Source organism: Pecten maximus, chromosome 13 (assembly GCF_902652985.1).
Source record: "Pecten maximus chromosome 13, xPecMax1.1, whole genome shotgun sequence".
NCBI lineage: Eukaryota > Metazoa > Mollusca > Bivalvia > Pectinida > Pectinidae > Pecten > Pecten maximus.
In genome coordinates, this window is record NC_047027.1 from 9,998,841 (window position 1) to 10,026,704 (window position 27,864).

General features: G+C 36.3%; 1 protein-coding gene across 1 annotated transcript; it reads left to right on the plus strand.

The window, feature by feature from the left end:
• LOC117341165 (fibrocystin-L-like) lies at nucleotides 1–27,864 on the plus strand. The gene is made up of 31 exons (XM_033903011.1): nucleotides 1–187; nucleotides 955–1,193; nucleotides 1,319–1,507; nucleotides 2,132–2,323; nucleotides 2,454–3,926; nucleotides 4,369–4,518; nucleotides 5,274–5,445; nucleotides 6,406–6,577; nucleotides 6,938–7,100; nucleotides 7,832–7,911; nucleotides 8,333–8,462; nucleotides 9,415–9,783; nucleotides 10,327–11,813; nucleotides 12,080–12,245; nucleotides 12,444–12,674; nucleotides 13,207–13,479; nucleotides 13,710–13,958; nucleotides 14,191–14,358; nucleotides 15,599–15,793; nucleotides 16,400–17,050; nucleotides 17,695–17,857; nucleotides 18,606–18,838; nucleotides 19,000–19,245; nucleotides 20,244–20,774; nucleotides 21,038–21,330; nucleotides 21,699–22,067; nucleotides 22,304–22,703; nucleotides 23,720–23,871; nucleotides 24,277–24,313; nucleotides 26,186–26,356; nucleotides 26,513–27,864. Exons 1-31 carry the CDS (start codon nucleotides 108–110, stop codon nucleotides 26,611–26,613), a joined length of 9,525 nt encoding a protein of 3,174 aa, XP_033758902.1. The 5' UTR covers nucleotides 1–107; the 3' UTR covers nucleotides 26,614–27,864.

The following is a 27,864-nucleotide window of genomic DNA, read 5'->3' on the forward strand; positions in this document are numbered from 1 at the left end:
GAGATACACTTGTTATAAGTGGTCATGGATTCCAAACAGAGAGCAACGTGACGTTATTTATTGGTGAAATCAAAACTAACATCACTTTTTATAACGACACCTACCTCATGGCAGAGTTACCTCCTTGTTCCCCAGGAACACATCATGTAAAAGTAATTGCCGGAGACCACGGAGCAGCTGTTAACTTGTAAGATAATGTTGAGTTCAAATTATGCTTGCCTTACCATCCTTTGGTGATATTAAAGTTTGTCTTTCACATTTAGTGTGCATTATTTCCACAATTTAGGCAGGTTTTATTTTAACGATAATAAATATATATGTTAAATCAAGGTATTAGCAGCTTCCAAAGAAAACTGAGACGCTTATATTTTTATATTTAGTGCCCGTACTTTCAATTTTATCACTTAAACATTGGCTCAGTAAAATTAAGAATACTTAAGTCCAACAGTTCACACTTCCAAAAAAATAATTCACAAAGCTCTCCTTAACAGATGTAAATCAGTTTTCAGTATCAGGCAATCAATAATCCAACTGAATGCAAACAGCTCTCCTTGACAATATTAAACCAGTTCTGAATAACAATTGGTCTCTATATTGCCAAATCTTTCTCTCGAGTACATTCTCCAACCATCATCTTTCCAGATCTATCTAACACTCATTTTGTAAACAACAGTCACTTGTAAATTAACACTTTCAACCAAAATATTATGATACATTCATCAAGAAAATTCAAGAGTTTTATGTTTATGCAAGAGTTGTCTTCCTTTAACCACTTATATATGTAACAACGCCCGGATAATCTGCTTGGTGACTTTGAAAGTATACTTTAGTGAGGTAGCACTATAATGTCGGTATCGATTCAGTGGATGTATGGCTTTATCATGTGTCACGTGGTATATTTTAAGCAAGTCCGAAAATATGAAAAAAATACATGATAAAACTTTTTTTTTACAGGAAACATGAACTACCCTCGATCACGTGCAGTCTGGAGCTAACCAGTGTGGAGCCACGTAGTGGTTCGTTGTTTGGTGGCACCAGCCTCACTCTTAAAGGACGAGGATTTACATCCAACACCAAGGTTAAGGTCGGAACCAACGACTGTGACATCACTACAGCAAATGACAGTCTAGTTATTTGTAAGATTGCAAGAGCACGAACAATACAAAGAGTTACCAATCACGGTATTCATCCAGGTAAGTTGTAACAAAGATGGTATTGGTAGGTATTATTATCTTTAATCAAGTCATAATTTAATGAATATGAAGATCACGTACTTCGGCATTGTGATTATAATGTTTAAGTTTACTTGTTATCATAGAATTTGGGAAGTTCTACTACTGGAGTCCTCAGCATGTGAAGATCCTGGTCGGCGACGTGGTACGCTGGGACTGGGATTTCCCCTTCTACATCACGACAATGAAACCAAGGGTCGAGGAGACATACAACCTGACGTCAAAATACGGCAAACCTGGAGGATTCTCTAGTGGAGGCGTTGGTTCATCAACAGGTATTGACTTTATTATAGCTAATTAAATATATGATCAGTCGAAGCGGTGCCATGCAATTAGGTTGCAAGAATGATACTGCCTCCCTGCGCTGAATGATTCGTACGAAACAAAAAACTAACAAAAACTTCAAATGTTATTGATCTGTATTCTCTAAGAATAACTTTCTTCTTCGTGATGTATTCCTTGACACTGCGTCATTTTTGGCTTTTAGCCAAGATCCTGTAATGGACGACTCTGGGCTTTTCTCCTAGCCGAGTCATCCTAGAGTTAAGTAAATGACAATTGCTTCCCTACTTAACACTCGTCATTGTTAGGAGTAAAACGACTAGTAAGCGTGAGTGATGTAGCGCTATAAAGTAGCAATAACACGGAGACAAACACGAACATGCCACACACCCATACAACACATGAGCAACTCGCGCATAGAAGAGTACGTCGTTACAAAAAAAAAAAAAAAAAACTGAACTATTCCCATTGAAAGGTAAGCGCCGCCGACATACTATAAGATGTTGTCTTAAAAATGATAGGACGACATTACGTTCAGTGTAGCTGTTTTTACATAATGGATTCGTAGATTTTGTATAGGTCTTTAGTTTGATAAAAAATTTTTTATTGAAATGCAGGATCATATTCACACGAGTTCAATAAAGCTGGCATGTTCTACTACTGGAGTGGTACAATTGACGATTACAGTACCACATGGTTTCACGGATCCGTGGAGGTCGAAGAACGGACGTCCTTTCTGGCTGATGTCACAGTCACACAGGGCGGCTTTGAGGCAAACTACATCTTAGGAAACACGATGTCAACGTCTGGTTTGTATAAAATATTTCTGAGCTTTGAGTTTATCCAAAAAAAATTTAAAAAAAAATAAAAAATGGAAAAACACAAAATTAATTACCAATCCATATATGTCTTACTATGGTTTTTACTTATATATTTCAGATACCTATGCAACTGTACGAAGAGACAGCTGTTCCGATCCTCTACCAGTCGATTCCTCAAACAACAGAAAATTCCAGTTCGCATTTTGGACATGCGTATCCCCAATCGTGAATCAAATAAGTCGACAAAACGGTACTACTAATGATGCTATACTTATATCAGGTAACGGATTCTCTAACAAAGGTTCTTCGAACAATATAACATTTGGAGACTATATATGCAAAGTGTCTTATAGTTCGGTGATAACCGCTAGCTGTAACATAGATCCCAAGAACAGACCACGAATCGGACGTCCGCAATATGTTGACGTTTTGGTGAGCAATTCTGGTTACGCTCACATAAAAATAGATAAAGACAATTTAAAAACGTTTGCATTGTTTCCTGAAATTACTCAAATTTCCCCCAAGCACGGCTCTCTGGGAGGAAATACGCGGCTAACAATTGTCGGAACTGGTTTTGAAGGTCATCACAGGTTAATGACTGAAGTAACCGTAGGTGGTTATCCCTGTGACGTTATGTCCAGTTCATACACGGAAATAATTTGTCTCACACAGATGTCCGTTGTCGGTCGTAAACAGGACATATCCGTAGATGTCCCAGTCACAGAAAGCATGCTGATCCCGGCGGAATGTGCAACAACATGTCAGTTTGAGTACGATGACCGGCTTACCCCGAAAGTAACCGATGTGAATCCAAACTCCATCACAGGTGAAAATACAACCACCATCACAGTTTCCGGAACAGGCTTCGGTGATGACATTAGCAGTGTATCTGTGCTAATGAAGTCTTCGGAAACATACAAGTGTCTAGTTAAAAGTGTCTCGGATTCAAAAATAACATGTTTGATAAACAATTTACCATTAGGTACAAACGAAGTGATCGTCGACATAGCCCCTAAAGGGAGAGCGCTTCATATCAATGGAAGCCATATTGTTAAAAGTATACCAACTGTATTAGATATACTACCTGTCAAAGGGAGTATATACGGCGGAACTGACGTCACTCTAACCGGAAACGGCTTTGATCCAAACGTAACTATAGAAATAGACGGATCGCCATGTACAGTGAAAAATAGAACAGTGAATTATGTAGTTTTTACAAGTACAGTTCATTCCGCTGGCAATGCAGTGATAAGTATCATCGGGTCTGACGGAGACGTACACCCCCAGCAAACCTTTATTTTTTCACAGGAGGTTTCTCCTACAGTTATCGCTGTTCATCCTTCTTCGGGAACGACTGGACAAAATGTTACCATCACTGGTGAACATTTTGGCACAAACAAGACAAGCGTTTTTATTGGAGACGAGAATTGTATTGTTACATCTGTCAGGGACACGGAGATAAACTGCACTGTCGGGGTTCACCGCGCGGGGACATATGCTTTATACGTAAACGTACATGGTGCTGGGTACTCCAATGGAAATGAGGTTTTTACATACAACATGTCAGTACACGCCATCGAACCAAAATCAGGTAAGGATCATGATCTCCCCTTTTAATCTGAGACGTTCCGTTGGTAGATTCAGCTGATGTTTAAAAGACTGTTATATGTTAGATTTCTTCCACAAAATGTTTATTCAAATGGTTTTCATATTAATACGACTGTATGTGATTATTCAGAAGAAAGTCCCTCAACCATAAGCTATGATACAATAAACTGTCCTATAAAAATTAACTTTTTGATTATTGATCTTTTCATTTCTTTTTAAATTATGTATGAGCTTTGAATATTATGAAAATCAATACTGATAGTATGTATTGAATTTGAGCGATGAGTGATGAATTCTAGCGATCGGTATATTACATTAGTTAGTTTTTACTATTTCTTTTGTGTTATGTCGATATATTTAATATTGATTGAATTTGTAAATTCGATGTAAGCTTATTATAAAGTTGATTTTCCTCGACTGTTTAGGTAGTTTAGCCGGAGAACAGACGGTTACTATAATTGGTTCTGGATTTGATAATAATATGACGGTGAACATATGTGGAAACATGTGTAACAAGTCCGAAAGGCAGACGTCGAACTCAACGTCATTTATATGTGACACTCCACCGTTGGCAGGTAATTATCAAGTCTTTGTTTTATCAACGTCTAACGATATATATCATGCGAAACGTTATCACATAACTGACCTAGTCTGCTATTCCATGCGGCTGTCATCAATATCGTTAGACAAACGAGTAATAACACTATTGTGGCGTCATAGGGCATTCATAGGTGAAGTCCAACAATTGTATCTATACAGAAGATTGTCTTATATATTATAAGAATTGATTGGAAGTTTCATCTTATGTTCCTCTAAATTTGAGTTATGCGATCAAGATAGTATTACATACCTTACTGTTCTATGGAAAATATTAAACTCAATTATCAAATTATGGAACTCGCGTAATATATTCAAAGTGACGTACTCAATGTTTAACATATATATTATGACTAAAATGTTCCAATATGAAATACAGTTATATAATAAGTAACACAAGAAACTTGTGTGTGTGTGTGCAGTAACAATAATGTATGACGTCACAGTAAAGATATGACTTCGTGCGAGTATCTTTGTAGGGAAAACATACAACCAAGTCGGAATTTGCTATTTTAAAAGTCTTTTCGTCTTATATCATTAGTGTGAGTTATGTGATCAACATAATTTGACACTCGTGAATACGCCATATGGATTTCATGTTAATCGTTTAATACACGTAGGTCATTCGTCTGAAGGTTTGGGCCATAGGTTACACAACTATTGTATCCTGTATATCAAGAAAAAACGAAAAGAAAAAAACAAACGAATAACACCTCGATCTTTTATTTTAAAGTTTCTTCACTTGAAAAGTGCGACGTGACGGTAACGGTGGATACTGTCACTAAGGTACTGACGGCAGGTTATACCTACGATCCCGATCTTACTCCAGTCATTGATGACGTCACACCAAAGCGCGGAGGTACCCAAGGTGGAACACGGCTAACTATCTCGGGATCGAACTTCGGGTAATAATGATCGGATATTGATTTAACAACCTTTACGTTTGTTTGTTTCGTGTTGTATCTACCAATAAGGATGGGGATTTATGTAGGCTGTGTTAATAGTGAATGGATCACTGATGTTTATAATATATGTCATGACATTGAATCACCTAGCAATAATCAAAAATTCATCTTGATCATTTATTTGATTTTTCAACATATTTATACATTAAACATAACATTCATCTAAATCATATAAGTTCAATAGGTCAATTAAGGACATGACTACAATACTGTGTGAAAAGTGGAAAATTCATTGCATCGCCTAATTCAGCATGTTGGGTGTAAGAATTATATCATATCTGCTAATCCCCGGGCAATGCGTCACTTTTGGCCTTTAGTTTAGTGTTCGCACATGTGATGAAGGTTTTAGGTTCATACCCCTTGTCAAGACATACCAGAGTCTTTAAAAATGGTATAAAAAGTTTCTAATCCTGCTTAAATCTCAGCATTTACGGAGTGGGACTGTTTAGCCGGTTGTCAGTATAATGTGACCGAGTGAGGTGTCCTCCTTGCTGTTCTCGACAGTATGCTTTGGTGAGGTAGCATTATAAATAGATAGGGTTCCGGACTATTAGCAGGGGACTTAAATTCAACGTACCGCAGCCTCATATAACACACATAGCCACTCACCACACACCTGCATGTCGACTGCACAGAAGCCCGTCCATAAATGACCTTAGCTGATGAAAGGACGTTAAACAATAATTAATCAAACCATTATCATTACGGAGCCGGTGTTGCAACTGAACTCAAAATTAATACATTTTCAGGTGGGTAACAAATGTATTCACCTGTTACTAGGGAAGCTGTATTCAAAATTAATACGAAACTGAAATAATGACGTTGTGAAAAAAACATAAATGCACATTGTAGTTTAACGACCTAAAAGCAGGCTTGTTATTTTTTATGATATTTTGCCAGACCAACACCTACGTCAGAGTCGGGATGTGTGTCGTCAGTAACGGTCGCTGGAACATTGTGTAACATCACATCTTGGACGGAAACAGCAGTAGTCTGTTTGACAGAAGCTCATTCCAAGTCGGAAAGAGCAACTGTTCGATTGGAAACGGGATGTAATGGAAAAGCAGATGAGGTAGGAAGTATGAGTTAACCTATCAGTTTATGTTTATTGGAAGCTTTTCAAATTATACGTTTAAAACAAAGACAATATACAAGCAAAGACACAAATTAAAGATATACTTAAGAATATAATACATGCTTTCTTCTTTTCTATACTTATCTGACATCAAAAGAGAAAAAAAACTGATTTATCACGTGATTCTCAAAATCACTATTTGTTAAAATTTTAATACCCGTGACTTCATTCAGGATTCCATCATCATTGATGTGTCCAGAAGGATATCATAACTGATATGGTATAATAACGTAATACCTTACGGAATTTAAATAAAAAGATATATCCTAATAAAAGCATTGTTTCACAATTGTTTAGAGAAATGCGAGATTCCATTTTGTTGATGTGTGGTCGTCTGTATTTACCTGGGGAGGGGCGGCGTCTGGTCTGCCTACCGCTGGAGACATCGTGGTCATTCAAAAAGGACAAACCATCTTGTTCGACACTGACACACCGATCCTCAAAATGCTGTTAATACAAGGTAAGAATTAATAGAATCTCCGGCCCTTTTGGTGTGAGATAGGGTCTCTCAACCTGAGGGGGAGATTGTTAAATACTCCAAACACGAGGCTTGCCGAGGGTTTGGGAACTTAACAATCTCCCCCCGAGGGTTGATATTCCCCTATCTCTTCTCATAAATGACTATTTTTCTCTTAATATGTTTTCCAATCGTAGTATGAACCAAATCCAAAAGTATGTAAACAACAACACGTGGACGTTGGATGGCTGTTGTAACGATGTTGATTTTATGCAGAACATAATTCCGATAAACGTGTCTTAAAGAACACCAAATACTCAGTTAACTCTGATAATTATTACTTATTTTAATTTCTTTTTTGAATAATACGGATATCTGACATTCAAAAAGAAAAAATGACCCAGGTAAACAAGTAGACGAACATATGTGACTTCACCCTATCGAGAACAAGGGCACGATTAAAGGGCACGTTTAAACAGCGCGTGTAGCTTGTCCTTTCTCTAGGATGAGATAAGAAAATCTCACCTCGTTAAAACTTCGGATATATCTATCCAGGGTAAGAGAAATAATAATCGTACCTTAAATAGCAAGATTTCTGTAAATGCAACTGTCCAGGACAGATGTTACAATCTTTACCAATATAATACCATGCTATTGTTTTGAATAGGACTCATACTTCAAATTACCTAACGTATGATCTCTGCATACTTATATTTGTATATCTATATATACAGGAGGAGAGCTCGTTTTTGACGAAAAAGACGTGGAACTGAAAGCTGAAAACATACTGATTACTGACGGTGGTCTCCTACAGGTACGAAATATCTAATAATGAAAACAAAGTACTGGATGTTTTCAATAATAAAAAGGTTTAGCAATTATTATTGTAAATCAACAATTTTATGCGTTTATGGTTTGATTTCTTTTAAGTCACTAAACGACTCTTTCTGTCTCTGAAGATTTAATTAGTTTTTCCCTTAAAAATAAGACAATAATTTTATATCAATATTTTAAATGTGCAAGCGGAAGATGGGACATAATGCTAGCTTTTACTGCGTTGTAATGTTACTGTACCGAGTCTAAATGAGAAATTACAGTGTGACGGGACTGTAAAAGCCAAATTATCGATGGTTACTATCTTTATGTGATATTTGCTCTTCCGCGGAGGTAGAACATCAAACATCATTTACAATGTTAACATTGTTCATTGAACAACATAACATTTATCATTTAAGGTGGGTACTGAAGATGAACCATTCCAACACAAGGCGATAATTACTTTATATGGTCATCATCGCTCTAAGGAATTACCGATATATGGGACAAAGTCACTGGCGGTTCGAGAGGGGACACTGGACCTGCACGGTAAAGACATTGGCTATATTAGGGAACATTTCATTAAAATTTCTTAAGTTGTTACTAACATTATTATAATGTATACGCATGGTAATGTGCAAATCAGTGTGCGGAAATGCTCAAACAAATGTGAGATTTCGCATAATTGCTTCTGTCCAAAACAGTTTAGAACAAAAATAAATGAGTGAAATGCTGTTAAAGAAAGGTTTATTTTTCTCGGCGCAATTATGAATCTGTCTACTGATAACAATTTAGATTACGAATTAACGAAATATCAGTCGAATTAAAATAATAAAAGAGGCAAATACTGTAACCCTTAATCACTTTTTAGTACTTGCCTTGCATTTGATTGGCTAAGGTAATATAAAAGAGTACTTATACTGTCAAAAATAATTTATTGTATTTCAGTAAACAAATTCTTCGAAAATATTGTATACCGGTAGTTTTTCTTTTTATTTCCAAAAAATATTCGAGCAACTGTGTATGCTAAATAAAAATGAAACGAGAAACGATAGACACTGCTTTCTCTCATAGGCTACCGCGCGTCTGCACTTGTCTCGGAAAGGGTCATACATGTTTACTCTGAAAATATTTGTTTAGTTGTTCACAAGGCTTATCTTATTCAACAGGGCTCGTCAGATGACCCGATCGGTTACCATAATAATGATATTCCTACATTGCATTGTGTACGAGGTTGCAATTGTTTAAATTCCCAAAATTCTTCACATCAACGTTTTATTTTTGCTCAATTTATTGTAAACAGAAAAAAATACACCCTCATTATAAGACTATCTGAAGGTGTAGTTGTTTTGGTTCTTTTTACGTAATGAGTCAAAACACGAAACCAGATCGGCCCCCCTTAGCTATTCGTGTCATACGTATCGTGTAGTAGGTAATCAAATCTCTAATTCTGTCTTCACATACTCGAATATTTACTGACGTTTCTGATTTCTGTTTACAGGAATACACAAAAATATCACGTGGACAAAGTTGGCACAATCCGTCAATACCGGGGACCAGACAATAATTGTTCAACACGAGGTCACGTGGCAAGCAGGTGACCAGATTATAATATCCACAACAGGAGGTGTTAATTCTCAGTCTGAGACCGAGGAAATGACGATAGCATCGGTCGCTGCAGACAAGAAAACCATCACGCTCATCGGCCCATTAACTTACTCACACCTTGGACGTTTAGAAGTGATTGCTGGTTTGGAATTTGATTTTAGCGCCGAAGTTGGCTTGCTTACTCACAATGTGGTTGTTCAAGGGCGCAGCGCTCCCCAGTGGATAGAAAAGATCGAAGCATGCCCAGATGGTTTTGATCCAGGTTTGTTTATTGCGAAACTAAGTTAAGACTATACATCTTATTATTTTATGTTGATAGTGTACTATTAATACCATGTCCTCTTACGTGTACACTGTTTTTATGTCACTGAATGTCCGAAAGTCTGCCGGAGAACTTGCAAGATATCGTTACAGAGTATGCTACTTTTCAATTAGAAGGAAAAAAGGCAGCTTCTCTGAATGTTTGGCATGTAATGTTTTTCCGATAACAGTTTCGTGCTATCACAAAAAGACACGATCATATCGTAGCCTCCTAACACATTAACCGCGCGCATGCTTATCGCAAACATGGGAGGATTCCATTTACATTACCATAGCTTTTGATAGGACACAAAACAACACTAAACCAAACCAATGTTATCTAACATATACCTGTTTAATGCATATTTAATTTACTATGCATTCTTTTATATTTGATGTTAAAAATTCCGTCATATTTTGCAAAACACTGCAATAAATAATACCAATTCATCCACAGTTACCTTACCTTATCAGCAGTTCATGATCTTATTTTTCAATAATTTAGGTTACCAAGCTATCCAGACGTGCGCTCAGGGTAGGTTTGGAGAAGAAATGGGTAGTGACGAATTCGGGGCTCAAGTAGTAATTCACACAACAGATCCAACAAAGCAGTTAACGACAAGCCGTATGGAGTTCGTAGAGTTTTCCCACGTCGGTCAGGCCTTCCGACTTGGTCGGCATCCTATCAACTTTCATGTGGCTGGTGACATGTCAAAGTCGTATGTTCGTGGATGTGGCATACATGACACGTTTAATCGCGCCATCAACATTCGGGATACACATAACATACTCATAGAACGGAATGTTATCTACGATGTTAATGGTGCCGCGATATTCTTGGAGGAGGGGACAGAGACTGGAAACATATTCCAGTATAACCTTGGCGTATTTGTTAGAGGAAGTTCCCAACTTATGAATGACGATATATCACCAGCAACATTTTGGATCACAAATCCAAATAACACATTGCGACATAACACTGCAGCCGGTGGCACACATTTTGGATACTGGATCAGATTGGAAAATCAAGTTAATTCTTTTGTAACTGGGAATTATAGACCACAATATACTTCTCTTGCTGAATTCAACAACAATTCTGCGCATTCTATGGGATGGCACGGCTTGTGGATTTATCCACAATATACACCGCGGATGATGTATTCATTAAATTCGTACAGTTCGTCTCGAAAGGTTGTCTTGATCAATAATATGCATGTATGGAATTGTCGCAAAGGAATCGAGGTGAACCAAATGGGAGCTGTCCGAATCCGGGGACTGGTCGCTGTAAATAACACGGACGCTGGGTATGACGGTAAGATAATTACAGAAGGAAATCAGTACACAGATGATAGCCCTTTGATTGAAGATTCGGTGATAGTTGGATATGTATCGGGTATTCCGTCACAGGGATGTACCAAAGGAGGAGTTGTGTCCCCCTACAAGTTTGGATTTACGATTCGTAATGTCACCTTTGTTAACTTTAACCAAACTGACTGCTACGCATTGAGAATTACCAGAATTCCTGAGCGATGCACTTCTCTCTGTGGCGGGTTCATGTACAGGACACAGAACCTGACTTTTGTCAACGCTGATAATCGCGTGAACAACGACTGGATTTGGGAATCGGTGTATGAGGACATGGATGGGTCTCTGTGTGGTTCTACGTCCTGTAAAGTGGTACCCTGTACCGGGACGTTACCATCAAACTGTACCTCGTTCTCCAACACGTCAACTGTCCCGTTATGTTCTTGTCCAGGAGATGTCAGACTGGTCCGATTCGCGGTATCGTCATACTCCTATGTATCCTCAAGTTGGCCTATCATCCTCACCAACCAGTACGGATCAACAAGACACCACTATCGTAATAGTGCTATTGATCCCTCCAGAGGCTGGATGACGAATTTAGTGCCTGGTGAATCGTATTTATGGGACTTTGGCAGTGCACGAGTTCTGACTAATTTCAGTTACTGGGGTTATTTCTACCGAATGCAGGTGATTAAAACGTCGAATCACGTATATTATGTTTATGTTTATCAACAGTTAAAGTTTAAATAGAAATGCAGTACACAAACTTTGAGTTTTAAAGTATTCAGGATTTCTAAGTCACCTCTGTGTTCTTCGAAACTAATATATATTTAAACGTTAATTACCCGCGGATTTAGTCTCTATTTTCAATAGTAAATCATAATGCCTAGATTTTGCTGATGTTGATTTCTAGAACCAATTTGAGTTCCACTAAATTTCTTTATTCATCATAGTATGGCGATTACGTCATTATAAGCCAGGCCTTGACTGAAGAACCAGACCAGTTTCAGATAGATAGTTCCAAACTGATCTCCGCAACAAATGAAACATTAGATCCAGAAATACACTACCATGGAGATTGGCTGTACAACGAGACATCCGGTCTGATCACATACTTAGGTAAGTGTTTAGTTTACTATAATTTAATTATTATATCGTGTTTTTGTATCTATAACCGTAGTTTGTTAAATCAAACGGCTATTGTATACATTTTATCGTGTACACTTATCCAAAGTGATTGTTACCAATTATTTGATTTGATAATAACATAGAATTAGTTTTGTCATTTTATCGTTATGAACTTATTTGTGTTCCCAGTATCCTACAGACGACGAGAACGCATGTATGACAACGGTATAGAGGACATATATATAAATCTGCGAATAATAAAGTGCTTCTTCACGGACTGTATCACTCCAACTACACCCGTACCAACGACCGTCCGGACGACTCCTACTCCAACTACCCCCTGTGTTTACTGGTCATCTCCCACATCATGGCCAGACAACACACCTCCGGTTGAAGGGGATGACGTCACCATTTCAAAAGGTTGTTTAAAAGAACAATGAATGTCTTCACAAACCAATACATTTAAAACCGGTTGTAAAATATCTAATTCTCTTTCTGTATCAAATTTGAATTAATTTCCTAATGTATCATCAAATTCTTTGTTTAAATGATGACCCACATGTGAAAACAGTGAATAGGTTATAGTGTATGCTAATGTTTGCCTTAGCTATGTGACACTGTCCTACAACCGGGCTAAACGTTGTAAATTGAACTTACGATTCTGGGTTATCTAAGCATTTGTCCGGGAGGGTACATACATTACTCTTTAGGATTGAAAAGGACCATGATTACAATCCATAATACAATATCTGTTAATAATGGTAAACTTTTAAGATGTTTTTTAATATGATAGTTAGAGTTAATCACATGTAATTACATGATATAACAACAACGATTTATTAGAGTGAGTTCGGAAAATGTAATCGTCATTAGTTGATTATAACCAATGCTTTGGTATTTTGAGGATTTGATGTGTAGATTACCAAAGGTAAATTGCGTTTGTTTTTTAAAGGTGTATGTATGATAGCCGATACGGTGATACCAAGGCTGAAAAAACTCGTTATCTACGGCGAGCTGGAGTTTGACCATGGTCCTGTAAATGGTTCCTACCGAAATTTTACTGTCAGCGCAACGGACATTATAATCATTGGAGGGAATCTCCGGATTGGATCACCGAATGTCACTTTCCTGGGTAACATCGATATCACACTTCGTCGTTCTGGAGACCACAGCACCAGCGAGCATCTCCCAAACACAGACATACCTGTTAACTCAAAGTCAATAGGTAATTATATACGTTCATTTGATGAATGACATTCATCAAAAACCTGATATAAATAGAACATTATTTTGCTCATCTTTTATCGGTTCGAAGCACAATTAATTGACATCAATATGATATATGAATTACAGGATCAATATTTTTTAACATCTTTTTGTCATTGCTTGTTTAGATATATTTTCTAGACATGGTATAGTTTATATGCGTTTACCTGGACATGTTTCTACTTTAAGCTGTATACGGAGGGCTAGAAGTACATGGTAAAGATATTGGCGTTCCCTGGACGAAATTACGTACAACAGGGAACCCCGGGGACACCTCAATCACTCTAGCTGACGACGTGACCTGGAAGGTCGGGGAGGAAATTGTCATCGCCCCGACCAGTTACGACATCTGGGAAACAGAGACATTCCGAATCACTGGAGTTTCTGACGATGGGGTGACTCTGGCACTAAACGATTCTCTACGATTCAGGCATATCGGTTCGTGTCCATATGCTATTTCACAATTATATCATAATAGTTTCAAAATAGTTCCATCGCATTGTCGTTACAAACTGCCAAATATCTGTTATTTTTAACTAAGTTAATTAAATAAATGGGATTTTGTCATCAGGAGTCACCACTGCGGCCCCAACAGAAAGACACAATATTTCGGGGCGAATGTAAAATGCATTATGAATGTACATAAATTGCTTTTTGAATGACATTTCAGCATACAGCGAAACAATAAATGGACGGGCAGTAAATATGGCGGCGGAAGTGGGTCTCCTCACAAGGAATATCCGGGTATTTGGTGAAAATGTCGGGTCCTACTCCACAGAAGGCCATGAAGGACGGGTTGTTGTAGGGGCGACCATGGCTGGAGACGTGTTTTACAAAGGTGATTGGTTAAACTTACACCGAGACGTCAGAGTTTACTTTAGGTCTGGATATGACAATGTCTGTCAAATGTCACTTAATGAAGACATATATGCCGTACCCTAAATAGGATTTAACTTTGTCATCTGCGTGATCAGACAAAATCCGTAAAAAGTTATTATGGCGCATTTGGGTAGTTAAAAGCATTACACGTTCGCCGTTTAAAGTAGTAACTAACCAGGAATAGTGATAAAATTATTCATTATCGCAACCTATATTTTTTTAAACGGGTACTAATATAATTTCATATTCTATGGTTAAAACTTAACACCAATTCGAAGAAATGTCGTTATTATTGATGAAAGGGGATTTTCTTATATCATAATGTAATTTCATTTGTAACAGATATTTTCATTTGTATAGAAATTGATGTTATCATCTCCTAACGTAAAATAACCCAATCTAATTAAAATCTAGATGGTCATTCTCACTACGTTACATGAACATCTAACAACATCCCATCAGGGGTCACGTCAGGGTGACCTTTTGGATTAGCCAATGAAATGACCACTTCCAGAATCTTGGAAGTGAATTTTATATGTCCGAATTAGCATGACTAGAGTGCAAAGCTTGTATAATCTGTCAATTTGCTTCAAGTCATTTCGTCTCATAAATCATATAGCTATATACTGTGCCGAAAGGGTTTGCCTCAGATGCATGGTGTGTCGAAATGTTTGCTTCGATGACATCGACAAAATGCCAATTCGCCCTGAAAGTGGAATACACACATCTCAGAGGTCATCAGAACGTGACCCCTTATGGGATGTTGTTAGATGTTCATGTAACGTAGTGATAATGACCATCTAGATTTTAATTAGATTGTAAAATAACCATGTCATTTGTATCGTTGCTTTTGATTGGTTGATAGGGCGGCGTGATAATTTCTAAAAGGAGAATCCATAAAAAAAACAGATTTTCACAGGGATCTAGTACATGCAACCACAACAAGCTCATCATAAAGGGCCTAGGAATCTATACTACCGGGTTTTTCTTGTTTTCTTTCGTTTGTTTGTTGTTTTATTTTATTTTAAATCTTCTATTTTGTTTATTTTGTTTTTCTATATATAATCATATTATCGTAAATGTATTTTATGTGTTCACTCAAACGACATGGGAACCCGACTCAACTATTACAATATATTTTTACGAATTTACCTCATCTACATATTATCTACGTTGGGATGTTTAACGTATCATTTTAGGTTTTGCCAGCTTTAGTTATGTCGAGTTTGTGTATACTGGACTGACGTATCGGAATGCGGAGAGAGTAACTGACAAGACACCGTCATCTGTTACAAAGTGTACATTCCACCAGGTCTTTTCTCAAGCGATTGGAGTATACGGGACTATAGGTATCTCCCTGATGGACAACGTTATCCACCACTCTGTATCACCAGGTAAGATTCACTTTACAAAATTGTTTTTATTATGTTTAATTAGTATCTACATTGAGAAAAAAATCCTAAAAAATATTTCAATTGAAAGTATTGAACACTATATTTACGCATGCTTTCATCAACAGGAGTAGTTGTATTAAATGTTTTTGTTATTGTCTATCGTCCAATATTGAGTCTCTTTATAATTATATACAGCGCAACACCAACTCTTAGCTGAAATAGACTTAAGTCAGGCTAGTTACAATGCGCATGAGCTGCTCGATTTTCAGTCTACTAATTTAGGAGAAGTGACATGCTACTTTTTCAGGAGTCCCATACGAATCTATAGTTGTGTTTATATGTTCTCCAGGTTTAATCGATTGTGTTCGATCGTTGTTAGCTTTTCGTAAACTTTTGTTTGAGGTTGTATTATCAAATATCATTTCATCCAACTATATGATGACGTGCTATGAAAATGGAACACTAATGATTATACGAGCAGAGTAAACATAATCTAATTAGACATGATGTTAAAATGGTACTGTTATTACCTGCCTTTTCCCATTATCTGGTTTAAACATTGGATGGATTATGGATCTTAATTTCTGTGTATCAATGAAATTCCAGCTATCGAAACACAATCCCGGAAAACAACTATTGCACGCAACCTCATCGTATTAGTCAATGGCGGTATAAGTACCTATCATGGAGCCATACTTGCCGTCCAGTCAAGCGACCTGTCACTTGTGGAGAATACAGTCAGCGGTACTGATAGAGTAGCTTATCGCGTTCCTGGTGTCGAATGTGGTCGAATGTCTTCTTCATTTGGAAACGAAGCCCATAGTTCATCGATAGGACTAGATGTTTCGTCTGAAGACAGTGTTCAAGGCCATTGTAACGCAATATCGAACTTCTTCATCTGGAAATGTAGCAATATAGGAATATATTACAACAGCGGACGGTCTGTAGATATAAGTGGGGTTGTTTTGGCGGAAAATACCCTTGGAATATACACACAAGTTAATGGACCAAACCCTGTTGATCATTTTTACTCACCGAAGTTCTGTACCATCAAGAACAGCCTGATAATCGGAACAACACCTTCATATAGCTGTACCACAGACCAGGCCAAATCTACTGGATTAAGTAATCAGACTACTGGAGGACACGTTGGCATGACGTTTACTTCCTTCATGCAATATAGTAACGGGAACTCTCTAAACAGTCTTCCTGCACTTAATTCCTACCCTGCAATCATGGGAGTGACGAACATTCATGGTGAGTAAGAATGATTAAGTAAGAATTATTAGTTCAGCTCGTATAATTTCTAAAACTACAAAGGAGATATCGTTAATGTTATCAAGTCGATCTGGAAGTAACTCATTCAATTCGGGGGAAACAGACTAACGAAGAGGCAGACAGATATGACAGATAGAGAACGATTCAAAATTCTAAATCATAAATGCTTTTTATTTCAGCGCGCATTCTATGAACTGCTAAACTGTCATATAGTGTAAAATTTACCATAGTTTCTACTGGAATTTTTTTTTTCATCCTTTCTCTGAGTGAATCTTTTTTTGACTATTATATCGAATTGATAACAGGTCCATGCAACATCGATCTTATCCATGAAGTATCATTATACGGCATTGGTAAACTTCCGTTAAGAATGTCCTTGACATGTTCAAATCTCGATTTAATTCTCCAATGTCAGGATCACTGTTACTAAAATATTACTATGACATGACATTATGGTTTTACAGGTTTATTAATCTTGATAATGATATTTTATAAAGCGCTGATTTAGTTAAAATATATTTCTGTTTAATCTTTGATGCTGCGAGTGTACTTAATAACACTTTTTTAATTTACCGAAATTGTACTTATTTTTAGTTTAACATTTGTGTTTTCTTTGTTATCAGACGTAACGTTTGCGCATTTTAAGACGGTTTGTGGGACAAAGGACATTATGCTGACAACAAACAGATGGAACGATGATGGACAACACCCTGTGGAAACCAGTAGAATCACCAAGTACGACACGGATAACGAATCGTACTTCTTTATCCATCGACCAAACATCGAGTACGTTTACATTCAGTATAGTTGATATTTGGAAACTTTACAAGGCTCAAAGTGAGAAAAATATAACATATTACTACAACTGATTCACAAAAGTAATACGCTGCGAACACAATTAAGATTTATATATCTATGCTTTAATAACACAGAAACAATGTATTGTAATCGATATGTATACGTATATATGATTTTACTATGAATGTAAAATACAATGAACATGCTACAATGATAGTATTGCCTATATCGTTCCATATTGATGTTTCATAGCTATATATGCTAATAAGATTGCATGGTATGATACATGGTATAATAGCATGCATCCTATTTTTGATATAGAACTATACCACATCTCCTGTTAGGGTGTCATTTTTTCTGTCATCCCCTAGTATATGACATATACCACGTCCTAGCATCCATCCATACTATGACGTTATTTCATCAACATTATGGCGTCACGACAAACGTCAATCCATTAATTACAGATTTAATCGTTTGTAAGAAGCACGCTTGTCATTGGGAAAATAAGACATCATGACGCGATTGATGATTATTTCTCCCATGAATCCCTCCTTCGAGATTGAGATTTCACTATCAAACCCTTAATGTACGGGTCGATTTCAATAGTATTTTCCTTGCAGTTTTAGGCAGTCGACATCAACACCTAATTGACCTTATTTAAGGAAAATGTAAATCGATCTTAACATAACTAAGACATTTCGTTATTGGTTTCACATTTATTTATCTACAACAGCAAAATAAACCCAAGTGACTGTGTAGACATGGATTGTGATGGACTGAAGAAGGCCCTTATTAAAGACGTAGACGGATCCTTCCTCGGAACGAAAGGTGCTGTCCTATCACAGTCGGAGTGGGAGTGGGATGGCGATCCGAGGAGGGGTCTCGGAGACTATAGGATACCGAGAGAGATGCTGACCACTCTGTCTGGCGAACGTATTAACGTTAGTACCATCGCACCACACAAAGGTATGATACTATTATAATCATCAGATAATGATATGACGTTAAACAGTACAAACGTTTACTTATTGATGATAAAAGTAAAATCCCAACATGATCCAGATACAGAATCATAATCAAATTTAAAATATACTCGTTGTCTATATGCATTTTCCTTTTCACGAAAGGTATAATACGGAACGACAAGTGTCAGTACCGGACTGCCTGGCAGGCCTACGAGTGTCACAACCTGGACTATGATATGCTGATTATAGAGAGTTTAGACGCGGACACGGAGACTCGGCGTCTGTCACCTGTCGCTTTATTAGGGGACGGTTATCTCGACCTCATTAATGGACCCCAGGACCACAGCAGTTGTAGTCAAGGTTTCTGCCGAAAACGTCTGTCTACGTTCATGTCCATAGTAGCTACAGGTAAGTTTGCTGATTCGCGCTTACTAAAATAAAAGGCTACTAATTTGCATTGTCAGCAAATGATTTCATTAAGCATTCTAACACGATTCGTTTGCAACGCGTGTTTTGATTGGTTGCGGACCGACTTCTAATCTGCGATAGAACCATGCTCTATCGTGTTAAGCCACGCCCCGTTTCTAATCAAAACAATATGGCGTCAAGTTCGACTCGTAGCGAAATTCAACACTCTGCACCATTTATGATTGATGACCCGTGATATTGGAATCGAAAGTGAAGAAATCGAATAGAATGAATTAACTAAATAAATTTAACAAAAATCGTTAACATCATTCTAACCGTCATTTATTGATTGAAACGTTCATTTCGTCCGTGTGTAAGCATCTAAGGTCAAGGAAAATCCGAAATGAAATGGAACAAGTGCACACAACTTCACATAACGGTTGAGCCTGTAGAAACACATCAACTCTGACTTTGTTAAAATGCACATGTCGTTATACATACTGCGTAAATCCAAATATGTCTTTAAATCTTCGGAAACAGGACTTTCACAACAATCCAAATACCCCGCTTCGTTAACATACAGACCGAGCTTTCGCCAGTATGGGCGTGGCCAATTGACCGACTTTGATAGCTTCTCTTTGATTGGTCAATCCGCCACAGTATAACACGTCACTAACGGAGGTCACAGAGTACTTAACAGCGTACTTGTAAAATCTCGACCTATCGGTCTCGAGTTGAAACCAAATTTCATGTTCTAATCGCCAGTATAGCCACGAAAAACAACTTACTATCCCCTAAATAACTCGTGTCGTTAAGAACTAGTTTCGATTGGGAAAACAACCTTGAAATATTAGTCTCGTGAAATCAGGCAATTATATAACTCGCTCTGTTTAGAATATTGTGATTAATCCAAATTCGTAACTGGACTTGATGTTTCTATTTGGTATGTGAATGATGTCGTGATTATGTTGGTGATTCTAATAATTATTATTTAACAGGAAGAAACTACTCGTTGTACTTCTCGACTACAAGCCCACAGACACTAAGGCTCTTACTGTTGAACTCCGATGATAGCCAAAGCGTTGTTTTAGGTATATGGTACTCCCAGTCAAACCGCCGAGATGTGTACGTGGGGGATGATCTAGTGTTAGCAAAGAATGCCAGGATGGTGAACGGAAAGTATATAGTTGATCGGCCAACACGACCTGGTGAATTCAATCCTGAAAAGAATGACGACACGGGGGCTAATTTCTTTGACCGAGACACTAACATTCTGTATGTGTTAGTCAAAGGAAGCAGTCCGGTTAAAATAGTAACAAATCCTTCCCTAATTGTGTCATTTCAAATACCTGCATTGACACCAGAGGAGTTTTATGGTGAGGCATTGGTCCATAATCTAGCCTTGTTCTTCGATGTGCCGCCGGAGAAGGTCAGAGTGGTCAACGTTGTCAGGGAGACCGGGAGGAGGAGAAGAGACGTTGATGGGAACATCAAAGTCGTGCTAGAAATCAGTGATCCACCAACTGAAGGTAATAGTTTTTTATTGTGTTATTTCAACATCTTAAAATGTATGTTGTATTCATCTTACATATATTACCTACTTCGTTAGAAAGGAAGAATCAAGCCATTCAATTGGAGACGATCAATGATATCGTAATGATACATGGGCAAGATAAGTATTTTTGTCATATACTGTGCATGTATATAGATACTATACATGCACGTTTTAAGTGGTTTTTAATTCTCTTCAAGGTTGAATACACGTGTAAGCTGTGACCGTTTTTTATTTAAGGTTTGAATGCTACAGCTATGCAAACATTGACAGTAGATGAGTTGTTGAACAAGTCGGCATTGTTCATAAACACAGTTCAGGGAGGAGAAGATATTAGCAAAGCACTGAACCTGACTATAATCGGCATTGCTGTATCTGAACCTCCAATAAACGATGGTTTGAACCCACCACGCGCTGACACCTCCGGCGAGATCACTGTTCCAAAGAGCTTAAATGTATCGGTACATCTAGCTCCGTCGTATGAAACTGCGCCATTCCCTATACAACCTTGCTTGCACGTGTTTGATATACAGGTAATTGATAAGCTTGTATGTTGTGTTTTAATATTTCCCATATTGAAGCATAAATAGGTCTAGTTTATATTATATATGATAAAAGTTAAGCTCATCTCTGAAATGAAACCAATGTAATTAATGCATTTTCGCAGACGAAGTTACAAAATCACTGAACAGGTTAAGGTTAAGTTTGGCAATTAACACACACAATGAAGAGCATAATCGAGAGCTGAGGTATCATTATTAATACTGGCATAATCTGAACTGTTTTCTTTTATAATATTTGCCCATATAGGCTATATCTTATGTCCTGTTAGCTGTAAGCAACTTCATTTTATTTAATTGAAAAACAAAAAAATGAGTATATGTATATGTATAATTTGTAGGATGAACCGATGGGAAAACTAGGAAGTGTTGGAGATCCTTGGCGTATCGCAGCTTATCTAATATCAGGAGCTGACCGGTCTGTCAAGTTACAAGGAACAACATCGGTTGATGTAGTCGGGGGATGGGCCAACTTCTCGGATCTCGCGTTATCACATTACGGAGAAGACTTCACCATTCATTTTAACAAGACTTACCCTGATAATGCAATCGATTTGAATGTTCTTTCTGAGAGCTTCTCTGTACACAGAATCAATATCGGAATAAACATCATATCTACCAATATTACGCTTGTAAACAATGAAACAATAATAAAGGTTGAACTGCTGGACAACACGACGCAAAATCGAATTCGTAACATTAAATGGAGAGTAAGTTATCATTTACACTAGAAGATTGTTGGTAATCAGAAATTATTTAGGTGAGCTTCATAGTAATGAATGAAATGTTCAACAATTTTCAATATTTGCCAAAGACTTAAATGAAATCAACGGTCCATACCATTCGTGGCTCATTCAAATTATAATATTCGGATGCTGCAGATTTGACATATCGGTAAATTGTGTTGAAAATGTATGTTTAATTTGGATTATTTGATGAATTGCAGGGACATTCATGGAGTGTAACTGTTGACTTTGATAAAAGTTTGGACATAATCGGGGATATGACCGGGTCCAAGCAATCAACATTCAACCATTCAACTGGAGACGCCATCTTTAATGACCTGGTGTTCGGCCAGATTGGTGTTTATATCCTTAAATTCCATGTAAAGTCGTCACCAGAGGAGTATGACCTGTATGGGGAGTTTCGGGTCCAAGTACTAAGTGAGGTCCAAGTACATCTTCGTAACAGTAATAATGCTACCTCGACAAATATATCACTTACTTTTAATGAAAGTTATGCAGATATTGTTGGAGAAAGAGACGAACACTTCGGAGCCTTGGTCGTCAACAAACTCGCCAGAAAATATACCGATGTATATTTTGATCGAATAACAGTGATACCAGGTAAATGAACATCACTTGATTCGCTTACTGATGAATATCTACCATTTACGTTATGATTTCAAATGTTTAGTGATACACCAGTATGGTGTGAATGACGAAACTGAATTAAGTTCTCTGAACATGAATTTTATCAAACAGTGAATATCAAATCCTAAAAATTGCATGATTTGTTAGAGACGACAATAGTTGAGATTCTGTTTTTTTGGCTTTTACAAATGTTTTCTGTAACAATTTGTTTCTTGTGCAAAATTATCCGGAAATATCTGATAGATTTCTGCATTTTTTTTGGGTACAAATCTCATTTTTTTTTTGAAAAAAACAAACAGTTTTAAGGTCTCGCGTTTAGATAATGTTTATTAGGCTGTTCCCGACAAACTATAAAAGTTTGAGCAACTAAAATAGGTTATATGTGTATTGTGGAATATACTACTGAATGCAATACACTTTTTATTATCTGTCTGACGAGTTTTGTATTTTAAGGATCAAACGTTCAAATTTCCTGACGTTGAAGGAAAATAATGTGCTAAGTTTGTATTTGAAGTCCGGTTATGACAAGTCTAGGAGCTAGAGCAACCAAACCTCTGTCATCAATTTATCATAAGTAGTGTAGCCTTATGGACTTAAAGCAATACATGGATTTATGCAGTTTTTAGGATAAAAACTTCAACGTTCTAGGATTAGAACAAATCAATGATAAGGTTGTGCGTCTGTTTATGACAATGTATAAGAGCTAGACAAATGAAACCTTAGTCATATATATATCATGAGTTGTAGACTATACTGCACTAAAACATTTTCAATACGTTTGGTGATTTTGGTGTAAAAACCTCAAGAACTTTAAGATATGACTTTCATTTCCATCACTCTCTTCAAAAGTGCTGATATTCATACAGTGGGACAGTCAACACATACAATTAAGCGTAGTTCTTGTTGTTTAACGTCTTAATGTATGGATGAATATATTCCGTTTCATTAACATATTTAAAGGCCACAATCATCAACTTTAATTTTTATAGGAAGTATCGTAACAATGGCAGAGATCACACAACATTCTAACGATACAGATACAACACTACAGTCCATGGCTAATTTCCTGGGAAGTGAAACCTTCGCCTTTAATGGTATGATACTGAAACGACCAACGCTAAGGGGTAATCGAAGAAACTTCGTAAGTATCTGCACACTTATTATAAAGTATTAATTGTCCACGTTTCGGATATTGAGTTATCTTTGTTTCTGATTCAAACAAACAAAAGCGAATTATATTTCTTATTTCATAAACAATAATGTATAAAATCAGATGTTAACATGATCACAATATCGGTTATAAGACATACAAGAGTTACCTCCCTTTAATCTCCTTTGTTGACACGTAATAATTGAAAGAATTTGGATGAATGTACAATTTGATATATAACATCCATATGTTTTTAGTACTAAGCAGGTGAAAGGCCCGTTTATGAACATTTCCAGTTACATTTCTGTTTGTTACAATTCATATTAACATTGATACGCGCATGTATCATATACATTTTATCTAATACTACCAATATCTGTCTCACTTTTATACCAGAGTCCTACGATATATTCATCTATGCTATCAACCGGAGGTAAGTTCATTACTTCAACCTTTATTTAGAGAAATATACAGCAGGTTAATTGCATATGAATCTATAAATAACACGTACATTAATCGCTTGAAACTAATATTAATGACATACACGAGGGATAATTTGGAAAATGTGACCACACATATATCAGCCAGGAGATGAGAACAAGTTGCTCCATGAACATGTCGAAAGTTAGTAGGAAGATCTGGTCACCAAACCCAATAATGTCGATAAGAAATTGTTATACCCTTCATGCAGAAAAAAAGTTCTCAAAATGTGGCAATCTAATTAAAATCTAGATGGTCATTCTCACTACGTTACATGAATAACACAATCAAACTAAACTGGAATGGCAAACTGCCCGATAGTTCGTTTTCCTAATCAGACCTGAAAAAGAGACAGCAACTTTTTTATTCTAATTAAAATCCAATCTAATTAAAATCTAGAGGGTCATTATCACTACGTTACATGTTCCATGTAACGTAGTGACGTAGTGATAATGACCCTCTAGATTTTAATTAGATTAAAAATGTGGCGTCTCAGTTTCAGGTCTGATTAGGGAAACGAACTATCGGGCAGTTTGCCATTCTAGTTTAGTTTGATTGTGTTATCGATATTTCTTAAAATTATTGGAAGGACGTTTATCCCTATGCTCGTTTCGTAACTGATATGTCAGTTCGTACAAGATGGACATGTTTCTGAATGTTCCGGTGGTTATTATTTTCGATAAATGACGGGTGTCATCAAGAAATACAGTTGCTACACAGAATTTGTACATTTTTGGGATTATGGGATAAACATGTTAACCAAACAGTAACGGCTTCGGATCATCTTTATCTACAGTTTGTTGTATAAATCACAATATACCTGATAATAGTTCATTTAACTTTAAAGACTGATTTGCAAAACTTGATTGTATGTATTTATTGTCAGTATTCTGTTTTATTAGCTCGTCTCTTCGGAGAACAGGGAGAGATTATGTTTTCACTCCGGCGTCGGCGTTGGTTTTCCAATGTTAATTTTTTGGTCCAAGTGTTGAAAGGCACAGTTATTTATGGTAGTATGGTTCCTGAGGGGGTTAAACTATCCCCATCCAGAGTTGAACTAAACGAATTTTTTTGAAAAAAAACCCAGATGTTTGCAATTTTTGCGTTATGTTTTTGGTGCAAGTGTTAAAAGGTATTTTTCATCACTTTATAATTGTACTAGGGTGCTGATAATTGGCAACAGAGTCACCCTGGAGTAAAACTATCCCCTGTCGGAGTTAAACTAGAATATTTTTTTGGGAAAAAAACCTCAGATTTTTCAGACTTTTGGGCTTAGATAATTCTGCTTTAATTTGTTGGTGGAAGTGTTAAAATGTTTTTAATACACCACTTTATAATTTTACTAAAGTTCTGATATTTTGGCAATAAAGTCCCTCTGGAGTTACACAATTTCTTCTTGAAAAGAAACTGAAAAATAAACATTGTAAAAATGCTCACATTAAACAATTTATACCGTTCCAAATTTGTCAAGGGAGACAATTATTATAACGATAATATTTCATCAAAAATTTGAAAAAAAGAAATAGGTCCAAAAGCAATCATTTCATATATTTATTCAATCTACAACAGCACAGCTTGTCTCCCGAATGTTTGTCAATAAATATATATATATAATATATATTAATTGGTATGGTTTTGAAAAGTGCATGAATGCACAACCTGATCAAGTAAACAATACAAAAATTATTAATGCAATTTGCGCAACCAAACCAATTAATATATTTTAAGTATGTATTGACAAACATTTAAAAGACGAGATATGCTCTTGGTTTAGTACACGTTGATTTTGGTATACTATATTTTCTTTGTGCTTGATTTCTTTTAGGAGTGACTTCGACAGCAACAACGATCACAGACTTGGGACCCAGGCTTTCTACTGAACAGATCATTGCCATAGCTACAACTCCATTATTCGTTCTGTTGGGAGTCATAAGCATTATCATTATCTGTAAACACAAAAACAAGAAGAAGAAGATAGGTCATCAAGAATATTCAGGTAAGTTAAACTCTCCCTCAAGAACGATTTTCAAGGATTTATTTGTACTCGCGGTTAATCGAAGAGGACGCTTATATTGATAATAAAAATATATATAATACTGGAAAAAGAATTTACCAGACAACAATAACATTTTATCGTTTTATATTTCTTCAGAGTACCTGACGAAATCTTCGACTGTAAGTTCTGATGACTTAACCTGGGGTAAAGGTACAAATATCCAAAACGAGTATCATGATCCTTTACCTGTTTGGTGACCGCTGATTTGAAGCCACAATCTACAAACCAACACGGAAAACATATCATTTACTACAACGTTGAGATAGAACATCAACTACCATCGTCTTCAATGGGAAATTTTCGATCCAGTCGGGCCTATAATTAAAGAAGACCGTTTACGGTTTCCGTTGATGACATTTTTATTCAGTGGAGAAATGCTCTTGTCATTGAGATATTATACCGGGAATAAGAAATAAATAGACACGTGGTTCAAGTTTATAAAAAACGCTATGAGAAAATCTTCATCAAACTATAAATATGACTTGGTGTATACATTACATTTTGTAAATATTTTAGACTATTTGACATGATAGTAATATGGTGCTGGTAAAATAATTCAATAACGTGATTCAAAGCACCATCAAGTGATTCGCAACATCAGAAATAAAAAACCTAACCCGTGTGAACTTATGAATGATGTTTTAAAAAAGGGATAAATTATTTTCCAATGCATTCGAATAAATCATTTCGGATTTTAGAAGACCTTGGTATATACCACTTTATAGTTATAAACATATCAATATCTTTCCCTGATTTTTAGCAAAATTAATGTAACATATCAAACATAAACATGGTTTGACAAATCAGTTAATTGCATATTGATATTCGTTCTTTATATTAACTGTGTTGCACTATAAACAGACTAATTGTATGTAGTGTGTAGCTAAAATGTTTTATTTTTAATTCCTTGATATGACAGCATATTCCGGTTTGTTAATATATTCTGATAAAATTACTTGTATAACATACCGCAAGATGTTAGTATTTTCCACAAATTATGTTAGAGAAAATGTGATATAATAAATTTAACCTTTGTTGCTGCCAATAAATATATTGTATTACCTATATTATACATTTTTGCGATTGGGTTTGATGAGTATTTTAGTTATACTTTATTTTAACCTATAGGGTTTTATTCAGTTTTCATCTAAGAAAAAAAATCAGATTTTATTCTATTTTGTTTAACTTGTCATTTTTATTAAACAGACATTCTATTTGAGTTAGCTACTTTTTTCATCTACATCATTTTCTGTTAAATATCATTTTGACCAGAATCCAAATTTTCGTTACAATGAAATTGTCAAAGTGTTTTGAAATAAAATTCAAGCTTGTACACATTTTTAGTTTTCTCTAAAAAATGGATGATATCCTATTCTGCCAACAATATATTGATGTTTGTGTGTTTTGAACATTGGTTTTGACGTGTACCCATGTGATTGTAATAAAAA

Excerpts from the sequence above, each read along its gene's own strand:
- LOC117341165 (XM_033903011.1), top strand. The coding sequence starts at position 108 with ATGGCAGAGTTACCTCCTTGTTCCCCAGGAACACATCATGTAAAAGTA. Across the intron at positions 2,324-2,453 it reads AAACACGATGTCAACGTCTG|ATACCTATGCAACTGTACGA; the intron begins GTTTGTATAAAA and ends TATATATTTCAG. Across the intron at positions 26,357-26,512 it reads AGGTCATCAAGAATATTCAG|AGTACCTGACGAAATCTTCG; the intron begins GTAAGTTAAACT and ends ATATTTCTTCAG.